At 43.8% G+C, this 26,421-nt stretch overlaps 1 protein-coding gene across 5 annotated transcripts in view; it reads right to left on the bottom strand.

The window, feature by feature from the left end:
- Nucleotides 1-26,421, bottom strand: part of zfyve26 (zinc finger, FYVE domain containing 26) — a 192,303-nt gene that overhangs the window by 69,998 nt on the left and 95,884 nt on the right. For all 5 annotated transcript variants that reach the window (XR_011936542.1, XM_072485117.1, XM_072485111.1 and 2 more), the window contains exons 25-32: nt 22,426-22,602; nt 21,003-21,252; nt 19,354-19,452; nt 18,162-18,328; nt 15,055-15,191; nt 12,857-12,885; nt 12,637-12,773; nt 9,135-9,355 (exon numbers count right to left, since the gene is read on the bottom strand). Coding sequence is in view for 4 of the 5 variants with exons in the window: in XM_072485117.1 (XP_072341218.1) it covers nt 9,135-9,355; nt 12,637-12,773; nt 12,857-12,885; nt 15,055-15,191; nt 18,162-18,328; nt 19,354-19,452; nt 21,003-21,252; nt 22,426-22,602 (1,217 nt within the window). In the remaining variant the exon portion in view is untranslated. The remainder of the gene's footprint in view (nt 1-9,134; nt 9,356-12,636; nt 12,774-12,856; nt 12,886-15,054; nt 15,192-18,161; nt 18,329-19,353; nt 19,453-21,002; nt 21,253-22,425; nt 22,603-26,421) is intronic.

The raw sequence follows: 26,421 nt of genomic DNA on the forward strand, positions 1-26,421 counted from the left end.
CATCCTTGAGCAGGGGTGAGGTTCCAGAGGACTGGAGAGTTGCTAATGTTGTCCCTTTGTTTAAGAAGGGTAGCAGGGATAATCCAGGGAATTATAGACCTGTGAGCTTGATGTCAGTGGTAGGCAAATTGTTGGAGAAGATACTGAGGGATAGGATTGATTCACATTTGGAAGAAAATAGACTTATTAGTGATAGGCAGCATGGTTTTGTGCAGGGAAGGTCATGTCTTACAAACTTAATAGAATTCTTTGAGTAAGTGACAAAGTTAATTGGTTTGGGAAGGGCGGTAGATGTCATATACATGGACTTCAGTAAGGCGTTTGATAACGTTTCCCATGGCAGGTTGATGGAAAAAGTGAAGTCGTATGGGGTTCAGGGTGTACTAGCTAGAGAGTAGTGTTGGAAGGGAGTGTCTCAAAATGGAGAAAGGTGACTAGTGGTGTTCCACAGAGATCCGTGCTCGGACCACTGTTGTTTGTGATATACAGAAATGATCTGGACGAAGGTATAGGTGGTCTGATTAGCAAGTTTGCAGATGATACTAAGATTGGTGGAGTTGCAGATAGCGAGGAGGACTGTCAGAGAATACAGCAAAATATAGATAGACTGGAGAGTTGGCAGAGAAACGGCAGATGGAATTCAATCCAGGCATATGCGAGGTGATGCATTTTGGAAGATCTAATTCAAGACCGGACTATACGGTCAATGGAAGAGTCCTGGGGAAAAATGATGTACAGAGAGATCTGGGAGTTCAGGTCTATTGTACCCTGAAGGTGGCAACGCAGGTCGATAGAGTGGTCAAGAAGGCATATAGCATGCTTGCCTTCATCGGACGGGGTATTGAGTACAAGAGTCGGCAGGTCATGTTACAGTTGTATAGGACTTTGGTTAGGCCACATTTGGAATACTATTGTGCAGTTCTGGTCGCCACATTACCAGAAGGATGTGGATGCTTTAGAGAGGGTGCAGTGGAGGTTGACCAGGATGTTGCCTGGTATGGAGGGTGCTAGCTACGAAGAAAGGTTGAGTGATTGGGATTGTTTTCGTTGGAAAGACGGAGGTTGAGGGGGGACCTTATTGAGGTCTACAAAATTATGAGAGGTATGGCCAGGGTGGATTGCAACAAGCTTTTTCCAAGAGTGGGGGGGTCAATTACAAGGGGGTCACGATTTCAAGGTGAGAGGGGGAAAGTTTAAGGGAGATGTGCGTGGAAAGTGCATGGAAAGTTTTTTTACGCAGAAGGTGGTGGGTGCCTGGAACGCTTTGCCAGCGGAGATGGTAGAGGTGGGCACGATAGCATCATTCAAGATGCATCTAGACAGATATATGAACGGGCGGGCTACAGAGGGAAGTAGATCCTTGGAAAATAGGCGACAGGTTTAGATAAAGGATCTGGATCGGCGCAGGCTGGGAGGGCCGAAAGGCCTGTTCCTGTGCTGTAATTTTCTTTGTTTGTTCTGAAAGGGCACTTCTATATGAAATGCATTTATTGGGCAGCTTGTTTAATTTCTATTTTATTGAGATGACAAATTCCTAGAAGAAGATGCCACAGAGATTTTCTATACATTTGCAAGTGGAGCAAGCTCTGACAAGCTTTTCAGGGTCACCATGTTGCACATGGCCAGGTTACACAGTCTGTGATCAAGTTTTGCAGCTTGAAGTAAGAGACTGAGGCATATGGGTTCACAACATGCCTGTTTCTACCTCATTGCAAATACATGGACAAAATGTAGCTGAAGTAAAATCACATTTACATTGCGACCATTTCCCCCGGGGCTTCCCAAAGTGCTTCAAGAACAAAAACCTGCTTTGGGAAGTCCAGTCACTATTATGAGGTAGGGAAACAAAAGTGACTCCGCTGTAAAAGTAATTAATTGGCCGTGGAACTCTTTGAGGCTTACTCAGGAAATCCATGTTAGTTCCGTTTCCTCCGCTAAGTAATGCTTAAATTCAGCAGGTTGCCACGTCTGATCTTTGAGACTAAAATATTAGGTGTAAGCTTTATCCATGAACTGAATTTTATTCAGTTACCACTGAATATTTCCCTTTTGTTGGCAAAAATTTAAGATGTATGAAAATTTAACTTCATACAAAACTGAATGTAAGTTTACCTGTGGTTAAATAATACTTCCACCAAGGCGCTTTGCAAATTTCTAAATTGACCCAAGACTGTTGAGCTGAAATCTACACTACAATTATTGGTTACATTACAAATAAGACAAACTTCTTGCTCACTGTAAACCCAGGAAAACGCTTGCTGCCTGAAGCTAGATTCAGATACGTTTCCAGAACAACATGAACATATTTGGACATAAATAAGAAGTGTTGACTATTAGCATTAGAGCTTATGATTACTCAAATAATTTCTGCTTGAAGGTGACCTAGAAACCCGACTGCAAGGATGCAATGGGTTTATGAGGAGCAAGTGCATTGAAAAATGTGCAACGCTCGAGTTGCTAATAAAAACAAAGTTGACTTCCGGTAGCGGCCATGTCCGAATAGGTTGCGCACACGGCAGCTCCCACCGGGATCGGACATTTGGGCCCTTTAACGGAGCGGTAGCGACACTTCGGCGGTGATTCCCAGCGTGGCAAGAGACGCTGGAGAGGTTCCCCTCACTGCTGCACGGAGGGAACCAGGAGTGGGGTCTTCAAGAGAGCGATTGCGGGGAAGCGAGCGGAACGGGTCCGGGAAGACAAAATGGCGGCCGGCGCGGACCAAGCAGCGTGGGCCCAGTGGTCGAGAGAGCAGCAAGAGTTCCAGAGAAGCTGCTTCACAGAGCTGAAGACAGAGATGCTGGCCCCTATGAAGGCCTCCATGGAAAGGATGGTGGAGGCTCAGAAGGTACAGGAGCAGGCGATCAAAGAGGTGGAGAGAAAGGTATCTGACAACGAGGATGAGATCCTGGGCCTGGCGGTCAGGGTGCAGGCGCATGAGGCCCTGCACAAGAGATGGCAGGAGAGACTGGATAATCTCGAATATAGGTCTAGGAGTCAAAACCTGCGGATTCTGGGCCTCCCTGAAGGTGCGGAGGGGGCGGACAAGAGCACGTATGTGGCTACAATGCTGGTGACGCTGATGGGCGCGGGGGCATTCCCGCGGCCCATGGAACTGGACGGGGCGCACAGGTCCTCACAAGGAAGGCTAGGGCGAACGAACCACTGAGGGCGATGGTGATAAGGTTCCACCGCTTCACAGACAGGGAGCGTGTCTTGTGCTGGGCAAAGAAGGAGCGGAGCAGTAAGTTGGAGAACTGCGAGATTCGGACATACCAGGACCTGGGGGCGGAATTGGCTAAGAGGCGTGCAGGATTCAACCGGGCTAAGGCGGTCCTCCACAACAAAGGGGTGAATTTCGGGCTGCTGCATCCGGCGAGGCTTTGGGTAACATACCAGGACAGGCACCAGTATTTTGATACGCCGGACGAGGCGTGGACATTCATTAAGCATGAAAAGCTGGACTCGAACTAAAGGACAGCTGCACGTGGCTGAAACGCCCAGGTGGGGGGGTGTAACCGGGTGTTGGCCTGATGCAAGATTGGTAGCAGAATTTAAGTTGTTCACGTTACTTTTTTTTTGGTTTTTTTCAGGGGTCGGGGTAATTCCCGGGTTGTGTTTCTCGTTTCATGGGAAGAATGTGGATGGCGCTTGCTCTCTTACCCTGTGGGGGAGGGGAGGTTGGGGTCCCGAAGGAGGAGACTACAGTAAGATTGGGGATAGAGGCGGGAGCGGCCGGGGTCAGCTGACTTACGGAAGCGTATGGGGGGGGGGGGGGGGGGAAATCAGTGCTAAGCGGGTGCTTGGCAGGGGGGATTGGGGGGGGGGCTGCTTTGCTGACTGAAGGGGAGCGAACTTTTGGGTACGGATGGAGAGTCGGGTTGGGGGGCCTCCGGCGGGAGGGCTAGAGCAAGCGGGGGGCGCGGGCATGTGGCTGGCCGAAAGAGGGAGATGGCTAGTCGGCGCGGGGGGGGGGGGGGGGGGGGGGGGGGGGGTTAACCACCCATCCAGGCTGATCACGTGGAATGTGAGAGATCGGAACAGGCTGGTCAAGAGGGCCCGCGTGTTCTCGCACTTAAAGGGATTAAAGGCAGACGTGGCCATGCTACGCACTTAAAACTCTCTGACCAAACGAGGTTAAGGAGGTTAAGGAGGGGATGGGTTGGCCAGCTGTTCCATTCGGGGCTAGACCCGAAGACCAGGGGGGTTGCAATTTTGGTTAGCAAACGGGTGGCATTCGAGGTAGTGAGTATTGTGGCGGACAAGGGAGGCAGGTACATTATGGTGAGTGGCAAGCTGCAGGGGGCCCGGGTGGTGTTAGTGAACGTCTATGCCCCGAACTGGTATGACGTGGAATTCATGAGGCGCATGCTGAGTAAAATCCAGGACTTGGATTCAAATAATTTGATTATGGGGGGGGACTTCAACACAGATCCAATGCTGGATCCAGGACTAAGTCCAGGTCAGGAAAGAGACCGACAGCAGCCAAGGACCTGAGGGAGTTCATGGACCAGGTGGGGGGGGGGGGGGGGGGGCGTGGACCCATGGAGGTTCGTGCGGCCAAGGGCAAAGGAGTTCTCCTTTTTTCCCCATGTTCACAAAGTGTACTCTCGGATTGACTTTTTAGTGTTGAGCAGGGCGTTAATCACAAGGGTGGAGGGGGTCGAGTATTCGGCCATTGTGGTCTCAGACCATGCCCCGCACTGGGTGGACCTGGGCTGGGGGCGGAGGGAGGGCAGCGCCCTCTCTCGAGACTGGATGTGGGACTGCTAGCAGATGAAGAGGTGTGTGGGCGGATAAGGAGGAGCATCCAAAACTATGGGTTCCCATAGAGAGAAGAGGGAGAGGGCGGTGAGGGAGAGGCTGGTGGGCGAGATACTCAAGAGTTGACAGGAAGTACGCGGAGACCCCCGAGGAGAGGCTGCTAAAGGAGCGCCGGAGACTGCAGGCGGAGTTTGATCTGCTGACCACTGGGAAAGCAGAGGCGCAGCTGAGGAAGGTGAAAGGGGCAGTCTACGAGTATGGAGAGAAAGCAAGTAGGATGCTGGCGCACCAACTTCGCAGGAGAGGCGGCCAGGGAGATTGGGGGAGTTAGGGATAAGGCAGGTAACACGGTCTTGGGCCCAGAGAAGATCAACAAAGTCTTCAAGGAGTTTTATTGTAAACTGTACGAGTCAGAGCCCCCGGTGGGAGGGGCAGGGATGAAGCAATTTATGGACCAATTGAGGTTCCCACGGGTGGACAAAGATCTGGTGGAGGGACTGGGAGCCCCGATTGAATTGGAGGAGATAGTTAAGGGTCTAGAAAGTATGCAGTCGGGCAAGGCCCCTGGTCCGGACGGCTTCCCTGTAGAATTCTACAAGAAATTCTCAGAGCTGCTGAGCCCACACCTGCCAAGAACCTTTAACGAGGCAAAGGAGAGAGGAACCCTCCCCCCGACGATGTCGAAGGCTCTGATCTCGCTCATTTTGTAGAGGGAGAAGGATCCGCTTCAATGTGGGTCCTACAGGCCGATATCGCTCTTGAACGTGGTTGCCAAACTGCTGGCTAACATTTTAGCTCCTAGAATAGAGGACTGTGTCCCGGGAGTGATTGACGAGGATCAGACAGGTTTCGTCAAGGACAGGCAATTGAACACAAATGTGAGGAGGCTCCTAAACATTATCATGATGCCCTCAGAAGGAGGGGACGCAGAAGTAGTGGCTGCAATGGATGCAGAGAAAGCCTTTGTTCGGGTGGAATAGGAGTACCTGTGGGAAGCATTAGGTAGATTTGGATTTGGCGAGGGATTCATAGGGTGGGTCAAGCTACTGTATGAGGTCCCCGTAGCAAGTGTATCCACGAACTGGCTGAGGTTGGATTATTTTAGGCTGCACCGACGGACGAGGCAGGGGTGCCCCCTAACCCCGTTACTATTTGCCCTGACAATTGAGCCGTTGGCCATAGCGCGAGGACTTCGAGGACCTGGAGGGGGCTGGTCTGGGGGGGGGACCGGGTTTCGCTCTACGCAGACGACCTGCTATTGTATATTTCGGACCAGCTAGAGGGGAGGTCATGCGGATCCTAAGGGACTTTGGGAGCTTCTTGGGGTACAAGTTGAACGTGGGGAAAAGTGAGTTGTTTGTAATCACGCTAGGGGTCAGGAGGAGAGACTGGGAGAGCTCCCGCTCAAGATGGTGGAGAGGTGCTTTCGTTACCTAGGGATACAGGTGGCTAGGAACTGGGATGCCCTACACAGGCTCAATCTATCTCGGCTTGTAGAGCAGATGGAGGGAGACTTTAAAAGGTGGGACATGCTCCCGTTTTCCCTGGCGGGAAGGGTGCAGACTGTGAAAATGACGGTCCTCCCCAGATTCCTGTTCATTTTCCAGTGCCTTCCCATTTTCATCCCCAAATCCTTCTTCAAGTGGGTGAACAGGATTATCATGGGATTTGTGTGGGCAAACAAGACCCCACGAGTTAAAATACTGTTTTTGGAGCGCAGTGGCGCAGTTGGCGCTTCCGAACTTCTGTAGCTACTACTGGGATTAGGAAATGGGTAATGGAGGAGGGGCCAGCGTGGGGGCGGCTAGAGGCGGCGTCATGCAAAGACACCAGCCATGGGGCACTAGTAATGGCACCGCTGCCGTTCTCGCCGGCACGATACACCACAAGCCCAGTGGTGACAGTGGCACTGAGGGTCTGGGGTCAGTGAGAAGGCACAGAAAGGAGGAGTTTGGACCCCGATACAGAACAATCATAGATTTTCTCCGGACAAGATAGACGGGGCTTTCAAAGCTGGCACTGGGCAGGCATTAGAAGGATGGGGGACCTGATACTGGAAAATCCTTCAAATATTATCAAAATTCTATGATACCTCTAAGTCCGCGACTTTCTCAAAAAACAGGTGGGGACATTTCCGTTGCTACCCCTTCGTAGGATACAGGACAGGGTGGTGTCTGGTATCTGGGTAGGAGAGGGGAAGATCTCGGACATCTACCAAGAACTGCAGGAGGCGGAGGAAGCCTCAATGGAGGAACTGAAGAGCAAGTGGGAGGAGGAGCTAGATGAGGGCCTGGGGGCTGATGCCCTAGGCAGGGTAAATTCCTCATCATGTGCCAGGCTCAGCTTAATTCAGTTTAAGGTGGCACATCGGGCACACATGACGACGGCGAGGATGAGTAAGTTCTTCGGGGTGGAGGACAGCTGTGTGAGGTGTTCAGGGAGTCCAGCGAACCATGTCCATATGTTCTGGGCATGCCCAGCGCTTAAAGAATTCTGGCAGGGCTTTGCGAGGGCTATGTCCAGGATTTTGGACACGCGGGTGAAGCAGAGTCCAACAATAGCGATCTTTGGGGTGTCAGAGGATCCGGGAGTGCAGGAAGCGAAACAGGCCGAGGTTTTGGCCTTTGCCTCCTTGGTAGCCCGGAGACGGATCTTGTTAATGTGGAGAGACTCAAAACCCCCGTGTGTGGAGACCTGGGTTAGGGACATGGCTGGGTTTCTCAGCCTAGAGCGAATAAAGTTTGCTTTGAGAGGGTCCTTGCTGGGGTTCTCCCGGCGGTGGCAACCGTTCCTTGACTTTCTAGGAGAGCGCTAAAATGTCAGCAGCAGCAGCAGCAATCCGAGGGGGGGCTTAGGTGGCGGGGAACTGTTCATTTAATGTATATTCTCTGTTTGTATAATGATAACAGCCACCTAGTTTTGTTAAATATTTTCCTTTTATTTTTCTGTTATTGGTTAAGTAAAAATTCTGTTTGAAAAAAGCTTTAATAAACACAAATTAAAAAAATAAAATAAAAACAAAGTTATAAGGTGATCCAAGGATGGTGTTGGCAGCAGCAACAGCAGCCTTGCAATAAGTGCCTATTCTGCATGTCCAAGTATGGACTTGTACGTGTACAGTGTATAGTGATATCATGGTTGTGTTGTAATTCACCAACTGACCACTAGGAGTTTCACTCGTATATAAGAGAATGTTAAAGTCAGCTGACCGGAGACTGGCTGGAGGAAGCTGAAGAGAGAGGTTGCTTGTGCATGATTTACTGTTATTCATCTGTTGTCTTGTATATAGTTAACCCACATAGTTAATAAATTGTTTATAGCTTTAGCTACAAGTGTTCTTGGTAAATCAGGCCATCCTGATTTACCAAGAACCCACAGGGGGTTGTAACTATGTTTGATATAGCCAGCCCTGGTTTGTCCTTGTTCAACATTCATACACTTCCAGGAGAGGTTGTTGTATGCCCATCCAGAGGAAAAGCTCTGGTTAATTTTTCTTGCTTGCTTTCCCAGGAGTGGTCAAACAACACCCACAAAAACAAAATATTGCAGACACTGGAAAAGGCTGTTCGGCCCATCGAGTCTGCACCGCCACAAGAAAGGCACCTGATGTGCCAATCCTAATCCCATTTGCCAGCACTTGACCCATAGCCTCAAATGTTAAGACGTGCCAAGTGCTCATCCAGGTACTTTTTAAAAGTGAGGCAGCCCGTCTCTACCACCCTCCCAGGCAGTGCTTCCAGACCGTCACCACCCTCTAGGTAAAACATTTTTTCCTCAAATCCCCCCAGAACCTCCCACCCCTCACCTTGAACTTGTGCCTCCTCATAACCAACTCTTCAACTAAGGGGAACAGCTGTTCCCTATCCATCCTGTCCATGCCCCTCAATCTTGTACACCTTGATCAGGTCGCCTCTCAGTCTTCTCTGCTCCAGTGAAAACAACCCAAGCCTAACCAACCTCTCTTCATAACTTAAATGTTCCATCCCAGGCAACATCCTGGTGAAATGCCTCTGCACCCCCTTCAGTGCAATCACATCCTTCCTATAATGTGACGACTAGAACTGCACACAGTACTCCAGCTGTGGCCTCACTAATGTTCTATATAACTCCAACATGACTTCCTTGCTTTTTTAATCTCCTTGCTGTCTACAAATCTGGCTTCCTAGTAAAAATGGCTCAACGCCACACAATGAACTTTCCCATTAGGGAAAGGGAGGAAATCCCAATTCAAAACAAATTTAAGTGGATGTTTGAAGAACTGCGGTAAGTCACATCATGCTGCAAATTCAGTTTAATACAGTAGATTTTTATCTTTATAAAGAGCATCCCAATTTTCAAGCAAATATTTCCAACATCACAACAATATGACTCACCTGTCGCAAAGGGCCAAGTCTTGGCTCCTTCCTGCTTTCACAAACATCATTTTAGCACTGAAAAGAAGTTGCTTCATGATATCCATTAAAAGGCAGGAATCAACTTCTGGGTTTGTTAATGCTCGAGACAGTCTGCTGCAGTGATCTATCAACTGATGTCCACACATCATACTATTACTGTGCAGATTCAGGATGGCAATGCACAAGGAAGCACTGGGAGCCTGTAAAACATTACAACAGTTTTCACATTTTTATTGCATGCTCTCATTTCTATAAGTTTCCTACTATTCTTCAAAAACAACTTGCTTCGAAGTCCGAAACAAGCTTCAAGAAAGTGAACTGGCTTTCAAAACGCCTTGGTCTTACAGTTCCCATCACCTGTGTCCCCTCACTCCTAGTAGATAAGATGCCATGGGAAATCCAGGCATTTCGAGGAACGATCATAAACAGAAACCTTGGGACAATTATACCCCATGCCCAGCGCATGGACATTCAGAACAACTGTGGTCTGCTGTTCCATTTGAGATACCTCTCTGCACAAGACTAGGGATTAAACCTGGAACCTGTTTCATATATTGCAGAATTGTTACACCACAGGAAGCCATTTGGTCGGCACAAAATGATTTAGTATCAATATGATTTAGTGCTGTTCAAACTAGTGCAAGCTGCTGGGGAGCTCTTTTATTAAAATATAAATTTAGTGTCCCCAATTTTTTTTTTCCCCCCCAATTCGGGGACAATTTAGCGTGGTCAATCCACCTAATCTGCACATCTTTGAGCTGTGGGGATGAGACACATGCAGGCATGGGGAAATGTACAAACTCCACACGGACAGTTCCCAGGGGCCGGGATCGAACCTGGGTCCTCGGCGCCAAGAGGCAGCAGTGCTAACCACTGTGACACTCCTGCTACTGGGGAGCTCTAATATAATTAGCTGCAGAAATTCATAGATACTTTCATTTCATTTCTCAGAATGACATTTAAAAGAATTATGCCAAATCGTGTCCTATGTTTTACCATGCTTTAAATGCCAGCTCACTTGAGTGGTGCAATGCGCAGCTCTGAGTCAGAAGGGTGTGGGTGCAAGCCGTAATTCAAGATTTGGGCATATAAAGTGCGCTGACACTTGCGCGCAATAGTGAGTGAGTGCTACATTGTTAGGGGTGCCATTTTTCAGATGACCCATTAAATCGAGATCCTGATTCCATGGGCCAAATGGGTACACATAACCTAAAGATGCTATTTGAAAAAGGAACACAGTCATCCCAGTGTCTGTGGGATATTATCCCTCAATTAACACTGTAGAAAACAAATTAATTGGTCATACATCACATTGCAATTTATGGGGCCTCTTGTGTGCAAATGGTCATGGAATGGAAGTGACTACACTTAAAAAGAAAAATCAACAATTCTAAAATACTTAGTTGCAAATTCATTTACACTAGGATTAGGAATTCGTTAAATCTCATGGGATTAAAGTTTTTGGTTTCTTTTAATTTAGAGATTTATTGTGGCTAGAAATAACAAACTAAAGTTGTCCATCATTCCCAGGATGCTTTCGGGTTAAATGTCAGGGTATAAATTAGAAGAAAGTGCTGCTTAAAGATCCTAAGAAGACTTGACAGGCCGGATGCTGAACCCCCCTGTGGGAGGTAGTTTAGATCCAGGGGAACACTGTTTAAAAATAAGGGGTCTCCCATTTAAAACAGAGTTGGGGAGAATTTATTTATCTCAGATGATAGTGAGTCTCTGGAACTCTCTTTCCCAGAGAGTTAAGGATGTACGAAACATGTTTTAAGGCTCAGTTAGATAGACACTTGGTTGGTAAGGGAGTCAAAGGGTATAGAGGTTGGAGAGTGGAGTTGAGGTCACAATCAGATCAGTGATGATCTTATTGAAAGGCAGAGCAGGTTCGAGGGGCTAAGTGGCCTATTCCCCCTCCTGTAAGATGTGTGAGATTCATGTCTGCAGAGCAACTTTCGTAGCCACATTTTCTTCACAGAATTGTTATGGCGCAGGAGGAGGCTATGCGGCTCATCATCTCTCCAACTGAACATCCCGACTTAGTGCCATTCCCCCGCCTTTTCCCCTTACCCCTGCAGTGTGTTTCTATCTAAATAATCATCTACTGCCCTTCTGAATGCCTCAATTGAATTTGCCTTCAGCACACTTCAAGTTAGCACCAGACCTGAACCACTCGTTATCTGAAAAGGTTTTTTTCTCACATCACATTTGCTTCTCTTGTCACTTTAAATCTGTGCCCTCTCATTCTTGATCCTTTTACGAGTGGGAACAGTTCCTCCCCATCTACTCTGTCCCACTCCCTGATCATTTTGAACACCTCCATCAAATCACCTCTTAGCCTTTTTCTTTCCAAGGTTAACAGTTCCAACCTCTCCGATCAATTTTCATAACTGAAGTTTCTCATCCCCGGAACCATTCTTGTAAACCTCTTCTGCACTCTCTCCAGTGTGTTCACACCCTTCCCATAGTGTGGTGCCCACAACTGTACATAATAGTCTAGCTGAGGTCTAACTAGTGTCTTACATCAGTTCAGCATAACCTCCGTGTTGTTGTACTCTATGTCCCGATTAATAAAGCCTAGGATACTATATGCTTTATTAATTACTCTCTCCACCTGTCCTGCCACCTTCAATGTCTATGCACAGATACACTCAAGACTCCCCTGCTCCTGTACCCCCTTAAGAATTTTACCTCTCATTTTATATTGTCCCTTCATGTCCTTCCAACCAAAGCGCATCACCCTGCATTTCTCCCATTGAACATCTGCCACCTATCTGCCCACTCCACCAACTTGCCTATGTCCTTTTGAAGTTCTATACCATCCTCTTCACAGGTTACAATACTTCAAGTTTTATGTCATCCGCAAACTTTGAAACTGTCACCTGCACACCAGGATCTAGATCTTTGATATATATCAGGAATTGCCTATCTTGTTGCACAATCTTGAGATAGGAAGTGCGACAATTGGATAGGACGATAAATAAATTGGCGCTGTTGTTTTGCAGAAGTATTTCCTTTCTGGGATCTTGTTCACAGTAACACTGTCATGTCAGAATAAATTAGCAATGAAAATGTTTGCGAGACACAACCTATGAAGGTCTTAAGCTTTTCTTAGCAATTTGCAAAGATTCTGGATTGAAACACAGGTTACCTGTCTACCTGGGAAAAAGTAATATTATTATTTGTTTATCCATAGATCCACATCTCAGAGTCATCGTGTATGTCTCAACGACTGAATACAATAAATGGCTTATGTTGCAAACCATATTTATTATCAGAGTCTAACTACTTACACGGGCTTTGGGATATCTTTACAAAGGCATCATATAAAAGCAAGTGTTATTTTCTTTTGAAACAAGCAGCATTTACTGTGGTTGCAAAATCCATCTGAGGTTCATATTCCAGAAACTGCATCTAACTGAATTTGTAAATGTCAATGCAAGGAAGACCAAAACTTCAATGGCATTATATCTCTCACCTGTTCATAGAAAAACTCACAGCGCTCATTTTCATTCTCATCTTCGTTCAGAGTCAGGTTCCATTGTACTTCTGACACCCGCGGCAGCTGGAGTGCTACAGCAAGATCTGAACCACTTTCACTGTAACTTATGGGATCTAATACACAGAAATAGAATTGTAAACGTAAGGAAATCAAATCAGAATATTTTCATAAACTATCACCTGGTTGTTGTTCTCACCTTCTCCTTGATCCGGTTCTTCTTTTTCACTATAGGAAATAAAAATAAACAACAGTGAAGAAAGGTCATAAAATAATGCATTGAATACAGGTACAATTGTCCATGTTCTTAATGATCTGTTGAGCTGCTCGCAGAAAAATACTTTTCACTGTACCTCGGTACAAGTGACAATAAACAAATCCAATCCTATGTCCAAATTCCAGCACACTCAGGATTAAGACCATGCCGGATTTCAAATTTTCCCAGATTTTGGATGTCGGACCAATGCCTGAAACGGATATAGAGCCTGGACCAAAAACAGACTCTGGAAATAGACTCGCTTGTCATTTCAAAAATGTCCAGTTTACAGACAGCTGGATTTTGGGTACTGTACCTATATTCATATAGAATAACTGAGAAATTCCAAGACAATTTCTGTAAACAGAGCAGTTAAAATGATACATTACTTCACTTACAAATGCATAACTTATTCATTTTGTAAATATGCTAAATTTGCAGAAGAGCAGCATGAAAAGTAGTTCTCATTTATTTTTGAATTTAATACTATATTCGTCAAGGACAGGCATTTTCTACTGACTGGCGAAGTGGGAGTAAATAAACCACGGAGTCTAATACTGAGCCATTCAAAGTAGTAAATTCAAGGTTCAATCTCCAGGCTGTGCTATTTACTTAACCATGTGGCCTTAACCATGGCACCTGTCAAGGCCCTAAATCTTTCCTTCATCACCATTGAATGGCATCCCTGAACTATCCTGGGGAAAGTTCCACCCTCCTAACAGTGGTGGCATCATGTGGCAAATTAAATACAGGTACAAGAATTTACAATGGAAATATTTTTTTTTTTAAAAAGGAAATAACATGCAACTCTAGGGACTAAACCTGGGAAGAAGATAAAGGTTTTCACATCGTTGATCACCTCGATGATCGCTGTATGAGACAACCGTGGCAAAATTCCATGCTAGTCTCTTTACCAGGTCACTGATGGAACTTTACATTCAGAGAAGTAAATGTGCAAGAAATCATGATAATTGTTTGGTGTGGGAGGGGGGGGGGGGGCAGTTGCTGAATCTGTGCTTCCTAATCCATGAGAAAGGGGGTCCTCCAACCAACAAATGTTTGAGGACCACGGACGTAAGATATCTGTTGTAGCAGATGCAGCATTTGTAATCATGAAAAATGTGAAGGAATCAAAAACAAAACACTAAAACAAAACAGTGGGGCTGCTTTCACCCAAGAAATATCTGCTTTAGAAACACGAACACTCAAGCAGCATTAGTTTTCTTTCCAAAGTGAATGCTCCACCAAGAGATGCACACAAAGTAATTTACATATATAATCCATGACTTACCATTACTGTACTGCCACAGAAAATAAAGTCTCAACCTTTTACAATTCTTCTCTTTTTAAAAAAATTTATAGTACTCAATTGTTTTTCCAATTAAGGGGCAATTTAGCGTGGCCAATCCACCTACCCTGCACAACTTTTAACTGGTGTTGTGGGGGTGAGACCCACGCAGACACGAGGAGAATGTGCCAACGCCACACTGACAGTGACCCAGAGCTGGGCTAACCACTGTGCCACCATGCTGCCCTACAATTATTCGCAAAAGCAGCTGTAAAGTTTTTTGAAATGTTAAATCACAGTAATGGTTTGTCTCTGGAAAATTTGAGTTGTATGATTTTCACAGAATACAGATGGACACCGTGTAATTCAAAAATAAGTACAGGCAGTTCCCAAATGGCACTTACGATGTTTATAAATTAACACTTTCAACTTTACAACACTGATTTTGACATTATAATGCCACACCAATGAACAATTGGTCTTTACCAGCTGTTATGTTCCTTTATGTTCCTCCTTTCACAGAAAATTGCTTCTCAGGTACAGTGCAGATGTCTCTTTGAAAGTGACGGCACTATCATGTCATGGAAAATACACTACCGTAAGGCAATTATATGAAACAAGAATCATAAACCTTTCACTATTCCACGAAAATATATCATGCCTTCGCTCAGGAACTAATCCCCCATTTACAACATTGTTCCTTTGGGAAATCCAGTTGTGACTTGCAAAATTTTGACTTGTGGTCTTCAGAAACCAATTGTGTCATAAGTCTGAGGACTGCCTGTAGTTATTTCTCTGATGCTCCTCGCTGTTGGTCACATCTGAAAACAAGATTATCTGAGTCAAGACTTACTTTATATGATAATAATTGTAACATTGGTCACAAACTCGCGCTGGGCTCTCCCTGCAGTTCTCAAGCACCATATTGTTTGTTGAACAAGACTGGCAAACAACACGCCCACAGCGCCTGCAGTGATGTCGTCGATTGAACTGGTCAAGAAAAAAAGTTTTAAAATGATTAATAAAAATATTTTACAAAGTTAAATATTAACATGTGATACAATGATTGAAACAAGAATGTATTAAGGTCCTTCAACCTAATGATAAATGCCTATAACGTTCACTAAGAACAGCATCAAGATTCCTTTTAGTTAGTTTGGTCCACTCCTCAAGATGTGGACTCCATATGATACACTCTGGGCATCCTCTAGTATATCAGTCTTAGAGGACATTCTTTTTGGTGAATGATGAATATTAGCAAGCAATTATATCACCAGAGGAAGCTGTCATCCCACCAGAGCACAATCCTAATCCCGTCCCGATTCTTTCACAAATGCCTTTTTGTGGCAGCTACTGTATAATTATCAGCAGGCATCCGTTGCAGATTTTCCCCTCACTACTATAATGGCACGGAGGCCAACAGTAATACCCAGAAATTGGGTAACTCAGCATAGACTAGGAATCATAAATCTTGGTCTTCTTTGTCTGCCATTTGCTGCCTTTACTGACAAGCTTTTGGACTTAAGGAAGCACAATGTTAACAATTGTCTAAATTCACTGGATGTGGGTGTCGCTGGCTGTGCCAGAATTTCTTGCCCTTGAACTAATTGGTGTGGTCGGCCACATCAGAAGGCAATCAGGACCTTTAAGAGTCAATAATATGTAGCCATGATGTGGAGATGCCGGCGTTGGACTGGGGTGAGCACAGTGAGAAGTCTTACAACACCAGGTTAAAGTCCAATAGGTTTGTTTCGAATCACTAGCTTTCGGAGCACAGCTCCTTCCTCAGGTGAATGAATAAGATGCAAGAAAGCAGACATTCACCTGAGGAAGGAGCTGTGCTCCGAAAGCTAGTGATTTGAAACAAACCTGTTGGACTTTAACCTGGAGTTGTAAGACTTCTTACAATGATATGTAGGTTAAGCTAAGGATGGCAGATTTTCTTCCCTAAAGAAAATGAACCAGATGGGTTTTTACAACAATCTACAAGACAATCATTAGACGCTCAGTTCCAGATTGTTTTAACCATCTGCCCTGGTGGGATTTAAAGCCGGGTCTTTGGAATACTAGTCCAGTGACATTACCATTACACCACCACCTCTCCTGGATGTGGATTGAGGATGCGAGGGAACTGAAGAGATTTCTCTAATAAAAACTGACTCAAAGACATTCAACACTATATAATAGGGAATATTTAATTCTCATTAGTGTTCACTTTCCTTTTATTTGAAAAGTTTGCAGTCTGCCAGTGGAGTATTGTTGAAACACCAGTGGCAAAATGTCTGGATTTTCAGTTCTACAGAAATGTATTTTAACACTAAAGCACCAGTTTATTTGAAGTCAACAAACCCATGAAAATGCATTCATAAACTAAAAAGCCTGAATAAATGACAGCCAGGCATTATGCTACAAATGCGGATTAATTGGCTGGATAAAAGACTAAATGGGCAGTATTTTTTGGATGGTGGGGTTTCCCCACTGAAAAAGCTGACGGGAAATGCATCCTGCTGGTGTTGGCAGCCCCGCTGCCACCTAATGCTCTGTGGCATGTTAATTGGCTGGAAATGGGATTCCACCCCTCAATTGGGAGGAGGTCTACCTCTGCTGTCCAATCTGATTTGCTATCAGCTCTATAGTACCAGCAACTGGGAGCAGTGGTCACTGCTAGCACGACAGCAGTCCACAAATTTTAAGTGCTGGGAGCCCAGATCTGGGGGTAGGGGGTTGTGATGGAGGCACTGGGGAGGGGAGTGTGAACAGTCAGAAAATTACTTCTTGGAAAATATAAAATAAATACAAATAAAATGAGCAACTTCGAAAACACAACACAAGTTCACCGTTTGAATAGCAAGACAACCATAAGTGTGGTTTTGCACCTCCCCTGTTAAAGCACCAGCTAGTTACGGTTACAAACTCCTCCCTTCATCTCTTTTAACTGACCCTATTATTCAATATACATTTCAGTTTGAGAGAAGAACAGTAGTCCAGCAAATCAGCTACTGTTCGCTGTGTGAATTACTGTGCAAGGAATGAACATCCAGGTCCAATACATGAGCCTCAAATAACTTGTTTTAACCAATGTTAGTGGATCATTAATGCCAGTAAAACAGACTCTCACATTGTCTGGCAGCTATTATATTTCATAGTCTCCCAGTCCAAAATTAATCAGGACTAACTGCTATTACTTATACTGTGTTCTTTAGCTGATATTACTAAACCGTTGCTTACTCAGCTCTGAGAAAAAGCTTGAGGATCACTCCATAAACATAAAAGTTACCTTTAAGCAAAAACTATGGAGCTTTTAAGGAAATACAGTTCAAGCAATTGGTCTGGGCAATCGCTTATTCTTTTCATATGCTAAATGAGCACATGAAATGTCATTTTGTTAAGTGTTATTTCACATGCAAGGACATCAAGGTGTGGATTCCAGTTGCCTCTTTAAAATTAAAAAAAGAGAGAATGAATGAGGAATAAAGTAGAACAAGGCCTCTAATATAATGGAATGATGAGAGAATGTTGGGAGGCTACTGCAGAACTCATTTGCAATTGTCTGCAAATCTGTTATAAAAAACAAATTCTGGGATTAGCTGCTTCATCCTTGTAAAAATGCCAAAAGTGGTATTTTCCCCAGTTCCATTAGGATGAAAACAAATTAGTAAATAATTTTGTGCACACTTAATGCCAACTGCTTGCGCCTCCAAGTCCACAAGATAAATGGTATAAATGGCTTCAACTGTAAGCAGGAACATAATTTGCTAATCTGCTGGACATGGGTGCAATTCTTTTCAACATTCACCATCCATTTGCACAGTAAGTTTGGAAGTACAAAGGGATAGGCTACAGTATAAGGGGTCTGGTTTCAAATTCTATTCTGGCATTTCATTGAAACCATTGAATGAGAACAATAAAAGACATGGTTGGAAGATGTGATGGAAGTTTTGGTCTATATTCTTTCCTTACCATGGTAAACCTCTCCTTCCAACAGACCATGCAAAATGATGCCTTATCATCAGGAACCCAGTCTTTCTTAGCAGGTGGGTTTTCGGGAGGAACAAATTCACTGATTGATTTACACGTTCGAAGAGATCCTTCTCGAGGGCTAGCTGATCCTTGGAGAGAGGAGGTGACTGCATCAAAAAGAAACACACTGATTTAGAACCAAACAAAAATCAAGTTATTTTGAATAATGTCCAGCAAGTGGTACAGCTTTGCAGGCAAGTTTCAAGTTTCATCATTACAAAATTGCATGTATTGACTAATTTTGAAAATTCAGTGTCTCAGAATAACTATTTGCCTACAAATGGATTTCAAGCAAAGCGATTAAAAGGGATGAGCAATCTAGCATATTTCACCCTGTGGGTCAGAGAATGTTTAAACGTCAACTCTCAGATACCATTCTCTGAATTTAGGGCAACTGCAAAACAGGCTGATATTGATACCAAATATTCCACTCCTTTGCTAAATGTAAGCACACAAATACACAGGCAAGATAAACCATTATGTTTTTCAAATTATACTCCGCATCCTGGGTTTGAAAAATCTCTACTAAACATCCTCTTTTCTTCTCTACTCTCGTCTCAGCATCTTCATAATTGTCATTTTCCATGTCTGGTATTCACCTGATGAATATATTCTGTCAATTCTGTAATGCGAATCTCAGAACTATTACCACACTGCTTCAATGTTGAATACAAACTTGGTACTTATCTTATATTCTATGATTCTATTTATAATCCCCCAAATATCCAATGCAAAACGTTGGACAGAGTAACTCATTGTTTGGTGAGGACTGGAGCAACGGTGTGCAGGATTATTATACAAATGCAGATCTGTCTGTTAATTTTCAGTCTGGCAATTTTAGGTGAAATATCAATATTATTTTTTCATTTTCCTTTAAAAGTAGAAAATGTCAATTTGTTTTACATGCACCAGTCTATTTGATTTGATAATCAGTCATTACCTAGATTCCATCTTTTTCATTGAAAGCCACAAAAACATTTGGAAGGAAGAAAGATGCACAGTGATGGGGGCGAGCAGGGCAGTGGGATGAGCTTTGAACTGCTCTAATGAAGAGTTGCCACAGATGACACCATGATCCAAATTGCCCCCTCCTCCACTGTAAACCTCTATGGCTTTGTAACATTCTCCTTACCAGAAGGCATACTTGGTGTTCGCTCAATGTTTGATGATAAGGCAAAATTCTCTGGCCCCACACTCTGAGTGAGCAAATCTTGTAGATTGATCACCGAATCTAGACAGAAAGGCATAGAACATCACACAATCTTAAAATTAACGTGACAAACCTAAAATAATTATCAGCTCAGTCTTTGATATATATCAACTGAAGAGCAGTGTTTTTCAATTTTCAATTAGATAAAATCCAAAAGTATCCAATGCAAAATGTTGGGCAGAGTAAATCTTTGAATGTTGAGGACTGGTGCAATGGTGTGCAGGAGTATTATACAAATGCAAATCTGTTCATTCTGTCTGTTAGTTTTAGGCAAAATGAAATATCAACATTATTATTTCATTTTCTTTTAAAAGTAGAAAACGTCAATTTGTTTTGCATGCACCATTCTTGAACCCGAATATGTATTAGACAAGGCGTACTGATTTAGCTTTGACATAACTTAGTATTGACAGGCTTTTATAAATCACCAGGCAATAAAAGTCAAGGTTGATCACATTTCACCAAATCCCAATACAGGAGGGCGAAGAGACATAGAACTCCATAAAGGTGTGCACATTTGAGAACACCCATTAACATTCTAACCATTTGATATTAGGGTGTGCATTGAAACGAAGGAAGTCATACACTGAGCGATCCAGTTTTTGTGAACATGCATATCGATATGTGTACAGTTGTACCCAAGTTAAAGAGCAAACATCAATGGGTGTGTATGTATAACCCTGTTAGTACTTTGCAACGTAACAATACATTCAATTTAAATCTTGGTATGTTCATGGTGAAATTATTGAAAAAGGTAACTATTATCTCTGTGGGAGAAACAACGTTGAAATAAAACTTTCATTTATTTAGACCCCACAAAATTAACTTTTCTTTTTTAAATTTAGAGTACCCAATTCTTTTTTTCCAATTAAGGGGCAATTTAGAGTGGCCAATTCGCCTACCCTGCATATCTTTTTGGGTTGTGGGGGTGACCCACGCAGGCACTGGGAGAATGTGCAACTCCACACGGACGGTGACCTGGGGCCAGGATCGAACCCGGGTCCTCAGCGCTGTGAGACAGCAGTGCTAACCACTGCGCCACCGTGCTGTCACGTCCACAAAATTAATTTAACCAAAAATAGAGACTTGAGGAAGTTCATTGCAAAAGAATAAAATAGAGCTTTCATTACAACCGGAAAAACCTGTCCAATAGGGTACGGGCAGGCTACAAAGGAAAAGCCACAGATATCGTAGTGACAAATTAATTGTTTCTACAGCTCGCCAAGTTAGAAAGTAACTTGTCCCAATCTCATTAACAAGTGGAAATTTCCAACCCAAATATAGAATATAGAATGAAGTTGAAGTGAGACAGAGGGACAATTATGTAAGAGAAAACACAGGCCAGTCAAAAATAAATTCTGCAATGTAGCAAGAGCTTTTCCCATGGTTTCTGATCGAACAATAAATATAACCATAAAGTCTGACAAATAATTCATTCCTCCACTCAGCTTTTCACAATTGACCTAAATTTAAGTCTGATGATTACAGCTTTTACAGTGGTCCAATATAAACACTTTTTCAAAACAAATTTTGCTTCGCAAAGAAATTAAAGCACAAAAAAATGTTATTACCTGATCGAGCTTTCTCTCGCACGGCATATGGAACTTCAAGAGCCTTAGTTGCATATTTAGAAAGAAGACAATCAATGTCTTCAATGGCAAAACCAGCTTCTTGCCCCATGAGCAACTGATGAAGCGTCTGGACAGCCACTGATGCCCAATCCACTTTCATATTCATGAGTAGCTGCTCCAACATCAGCAATGGATTTGATGACAGATGTGAATAGACATCACGTGCTGACTCTGGCAGAGTTAGTAAAAGCTACCAAAACAGAAATATGCAGGCCAAACAGAAAATCAAAGGATTATTGCGCAAGAAAACTGATGAAAACAGCAAAACATTCCTTGACACTTTTAAAACTTCAATTCAGTAACTCATATAATTAACTCAACTTTAAACAAAGCTGACATGAGATCACACTGTCAAAATGTTCAATAGTGGTTCAAAATTTGAGTGCAGTTGCGGTTATGTTGACAATATCATGGTAGTAAAAGCTAATACTTTTGCACTTCGTTATGTTCTTTTTTAATCGTTCATGGGATGTGGACATCACAGGCTGTGCCAGTATTTATTGCCCGTCCCTAATTGCCCTTGAGGGGGCAGTTAAGAGTCAACCACATTGCTGTGGGTCTGGAGTCACATGTAGGCCAGACCAGGTAAGGACGGCAGATTTCCTTCTCTAATGGACATTAGTGAACCAGATGGGTTTTTATGACAATCGACAATGGTTTCATGGTCAATTCCAAAATTTTATTGAATTCAAATTTCACCATCCGCAGCGACAGGATTTGGGTCCCCAGAGCATTTCCCTGGGTCTCTGTATTGCTAGCCCAGTGACAATAGCACTACTCCGCCGCCTCCCCGGAAGCTGGTACCACAGCTCCGTATTTATCACTCATCTTTCTCCATCAACAAAAAATATGAAATACAAGCTCTACAAACACATTCAACTGCCAGAAAATGTGTTCCGTGCAACTACCAAAGGCAAACAGTTTTCCCATCAAACCAGACAGATAATCAAAATTAAATGCATCCAGAAATTTACATCACTGTGATGCAGAATTATTACTACTCCATTTAGGCCTTCTCCTGAAGGTTTAAGGGTTTCAGTTGAACAGAATTGTAGTCGTCAATATTCAGTGAGGCAACTAGAAGATACTTAACGACCATAAATGAAAAACACTAGAATAGAGCTTCTGATAAAATGAAGAACCAGTGGACAAGAATACTGAGCTGGATTCTCCGGTGCCCCAGCCACGTGTGTCTCGGCGGCACGCTGTTGCTGGCAGCGAGATTCTCTGTTCCCACCACTGGTCAGTGGGATTTCCCATTGTAGCCATCCCAAACCACCAGGAAGCCTTCGGGCGGAGCTGCGCTGCTGGCGGAACTGAGAATTCCACCGGCGGAGAATTCACCCCACTGACTCTTCCTTACCTTTGATCCAATGCGCATGGATTGTATTTCATGATGGCGTGCAGCAGACAGATTCTTGTGAAATTGCGTAGTAAGGTAATCAGCCAAAAAATGGCACGCAGCTAGTCCTGGATGCTGATCCAGAGCCTGTTCACAAACAGCTTGGCATATGTCAAAATCACTGATTCCCTGCAAGAGCTGGTGGAACACGAAAAAGTGAATCAAAATTCAGTATATTTCAGTTATTTCAAAAAATACTGTAGATGGGCCCCCATGGGATTTCAATATCTTGGAGTTTCCATTGCCCCTTCCTTCAAATAGCTTTCTGGGGCCAACTTCCCCCAATTGATTGCGGCTATTAGATGGGATATCGCTCGCTGGACAGCACTCCTGATTTCGTGGCTTGGGAGGATCGTCCTAATTAAAATGAATGTATTATCCAGATTGTTATATCCTTTACAAATGTTGCCTATGTCTTCGGTGAAAGTAGCTTTTGAAATTAATAGAATTAAATTAATGGAATGAATAAAGAAATTAATGGAATGATTAGTACATTTATTTTGATTAAAAGTAAACCTAGCCATAAATTGGCTTTGCTCCAGTTACCAGGTGCTTTTGGGGGGGGGGGGGGGGGGGGGGGGGGAAGAGAGAGAGAGAGAGAGAGAGAGAGAGAGAGAGATATCTCCTACATACTAAGCTATATCAGCTGGTCTCTCATCTAAGATTCATCAGAGACTGGGTTAGGATGGACCCAATGTCCATCTGGCTTGACACTGAGGCAGAACAGTCAATTGTCCCTCTACAGGACTTGTTGATTTATGGTGATATTAAGGTGGGCTCTGCTAAGTATAATAATCCTATTCTTATTAATATTCTTAGAGCTGGACAGAGTTTTTGAAAGAATCTTTGAGTCTAATCCTGTATTTCGGATTCTTCGTCTCGCGTACAGGAGGAACATGGATTTGAATGAAAAAGGGCTATATAATATTTTGACCGTTGCTGCTCACATATGTGAGAAATATGAGAATGACTAGAGCGAGGGTAGGTCCGATCAAGGACAGTAGCGGGAGATTGTGTATTGAGTCTGAAGAGATAGGAGAGGTCTTGAACGAGTACTTTTCTTCTGTATTTACAAATGAGAGGGGCGATATTGTTGGAGAGGACAGTGTGAAACAGATTGGTAAGCTCGAGGAAATACTTGTTAGGAAGGAAGATGTGTTGGGCATTTTGAAAAACTTGAGGATAGACAAGTCCCCCGGGCCTGACGGGATATATCCAAGGATTCTATGGGAAGCAAGAGATGAAATTGCAGAGCCGTTGGCAATGATCTTTTCGTCCTCACTGTCAACAGGGGTGGTACCAGGGGATTGGAGAGTGGCGAATGTCGTGCCCCTGTTCAAAAAAGGGACTAGGGATAACCCTGGGAATTACAGGCCAGTTAGTCTTACTTCGGTGGTAGGCAAAGTAATGGAAAGGGTACTGAAGGATAGGATTTCTGAGCATCTGGAAAGACACTGCTTGATTAGGGATAGTCAGCACGGATTTGTGAGGGGTAGGTCTTGCCTTACAAATCTTATTGAATTCTTTGAGGAGGTGACCAAGCATGTGGATGAAGGTAAAGCAGTGGATGTAGTGTACATGGATTTTAGTAAGGCATTTGATAAAGTTCCCCATGGTAGGCTTATGCAGAAAGTAAGGAGGCATGGGATAGTGGGAAATTTGGCCAGTTGGATAACGAACTGGCTAACCGATAGAAGTCAGAGAGTGGTGGTGGATGGCAAATATTCAGCCTGGATCCCAGTTACCAGTGGCGTACCGCAGGGATCAGTTCTGGGTCCTCTGCTGTTTGTGATTTTCATTAATGACTTGGATGAGGGAGTTGAAGGGTGGGTCAGTAAATTTGCAGATGATACGAAGATTGGTGGAGTTGTGGATAGTAAGGAGGGCTGTTGTCGGCTGCAAAGAGACATAGATAGGATGCAGAGCTGGGCTGAGAAGTGGCAGATGGAGTTTAACCCTGAAAAGTGTGAGGTTGTCCATTTTGGAAGGACAAATATGAATGCGGAATACAGGGTTAACGGTAGAGTTCTTGGCAATGTGGAGGAGCAGAGAGATCTTGGGGTCTATGTTCATACATCTTTGAAAGTTGCCACTCAAGTGGATAGAGCTGTGAAGAAGGCCTATGGTGTGCTCGCGTTCATTAACAGAGGGATTGAATTTAAGAGCCGTGAGGTGATGATGCAGCTGTACAAAACTTTGGTAAGGCCACATTTGGAGTACTGTGTACAGTTCTGGTCGCCTCATTTTAGGAAGGATGTGGAAGCTTTGGAAAAGGTGCAAAGAAGATTTACCAGGATGTTGCCTGGAATGGAGAGTAGGTCTTACGAGGAAAGGTTGAGGGTGCTAGGCCTTTTCTCATTAGAACGGAGAAGGATGAGGGGCGACTTGATAGAGGTTTATAAGATGATCAGGGGAATAGATAGAGTAGACAGTCAGAGACTTTTTCCCCGGGTGGAACAAACCATTACAAGGGGACATAAATTTAAGGTGAAAGGTGGAAGATATAGGAGGGATATCAGAGGTAGGTTCTTTACCCAGAGAGTAGTGGGGGCATGGAATGCACTGCCTGTGGAAGTAGTTGAGTCGGAAACATTAGGGACCTTCAAGCAGCTATTGGATAGGTACATGGATTACGGTTAAATGATATAGTGTAGATTTATTTGTTCTCAAGGGCAGCACGGTAGCATTGTGGATAGCACAATTGCTTCACAGCTCCAGGGTCCCAGGTTCGATTCCGGCTTGGGTCACTGACTGTGCGGAGTCTGCACGTCCTCCCCGTGTCTGCGTGGGTTTCCTCCGGGTGCTCCGGTTTCCTCCCACAATCCAAAGATGTGCAGGTTAGGTGAATTGGCCAATGATAAATTGCCCTTAATGTCCAAATTGCCCTTGGTGTTGGGTGAAGGTGTTGAGTTTGGGTAGGGTGCTCTTTCCAAGAGCCGGTGCAGACTCAAAGGGCCGAATGGCCTCCTTCTGCACTGTAAATTCAATGATAATCTATGATTAATCTAGGACAAAGGTTCGGCACAACATCGTGGGCCGAAGGGCCTGTTCTGTGCTGTATTTTCTATGTTCTATGTTCTATGTTCATAAGAATATCCTCTGCTCCTGGATTAGTGACAAATATCCCTCTATCCAAAACTGCATTGGCTGATTATGGAATTCACCCCCATGGAATTTTTGACATCTGTTCCCCGCTCTAAATCCAATGAGTTTCATAAAGAATGGGACCCCAATCTTAAATTTATAGCCTCCACTTTGGCTGACTTGCTTTTGCTTGGCTTTCCATGAGTGAATTCATCTTAGTTCAACTCAATTTAATCCATTTCAAGTTGTTAGTCTGAATCCCTATACTTTTCGGTCTGCGACTTGTTTTGTCACCCTTCTGTACTAATATGACCTCTTGTCCCCACTTGCTGTGGTACCTCGTTGTTGGATTGATCCGGCATTTAAGCTAGGCCTCAACTGACCTGTTCCAAATCTATTCTTGTATTCTTGCTGGCAATAACTCGCTGTACCCATTTTGCATCAATTCTTCTGTTATTTATTATGTTTATTGTTTAAAAAAAAAGGAGCATAACCTAATAAAACATATATTTAAAAATAAGATTAAAAAATACCATTTATTAATGGTCTAGATAATGGTTAGAAAGCCATTTAAATTTGCGGATGACAAAGATAGGTGGCATTGTAAACACTGTGGATGGAAGGGTAACATTAAATCTATCAATAGTTTTCTGTAATGAATGTGGACAATAGAATCAAAGAATCCCTACAGTGCAGAAGGAGACCATTCGGCTCATCAGGTCTGCACTGACCCTCTGAAAGAGCATTATGGGATCTGGGATGAATATAATGGTATAGCATCCATCAGGTACAAAAGAGTTAACTACCTAACACAGTTTCTTTTTTTAAAATATATTTTATTCAAGTTTTTTGGCCAAACATAACAATACGTAG

This window comes from Scyliorhinus torazame, chromosome 2, assembly GCF_047496885.1.
Source record: "Scyliorhinus torazame isolate Kashiwa2021f chromosome 2, sScyTor2.1, whole genome shotgun sequence".
Taxonomy (NCBI): Eukaryota; Metazoa; Chordata; class Chondrichthyes; order Carcharhiniformes; family Scyliorhinidae; genus Scyliorhinus; species Scyliorhinus torazame.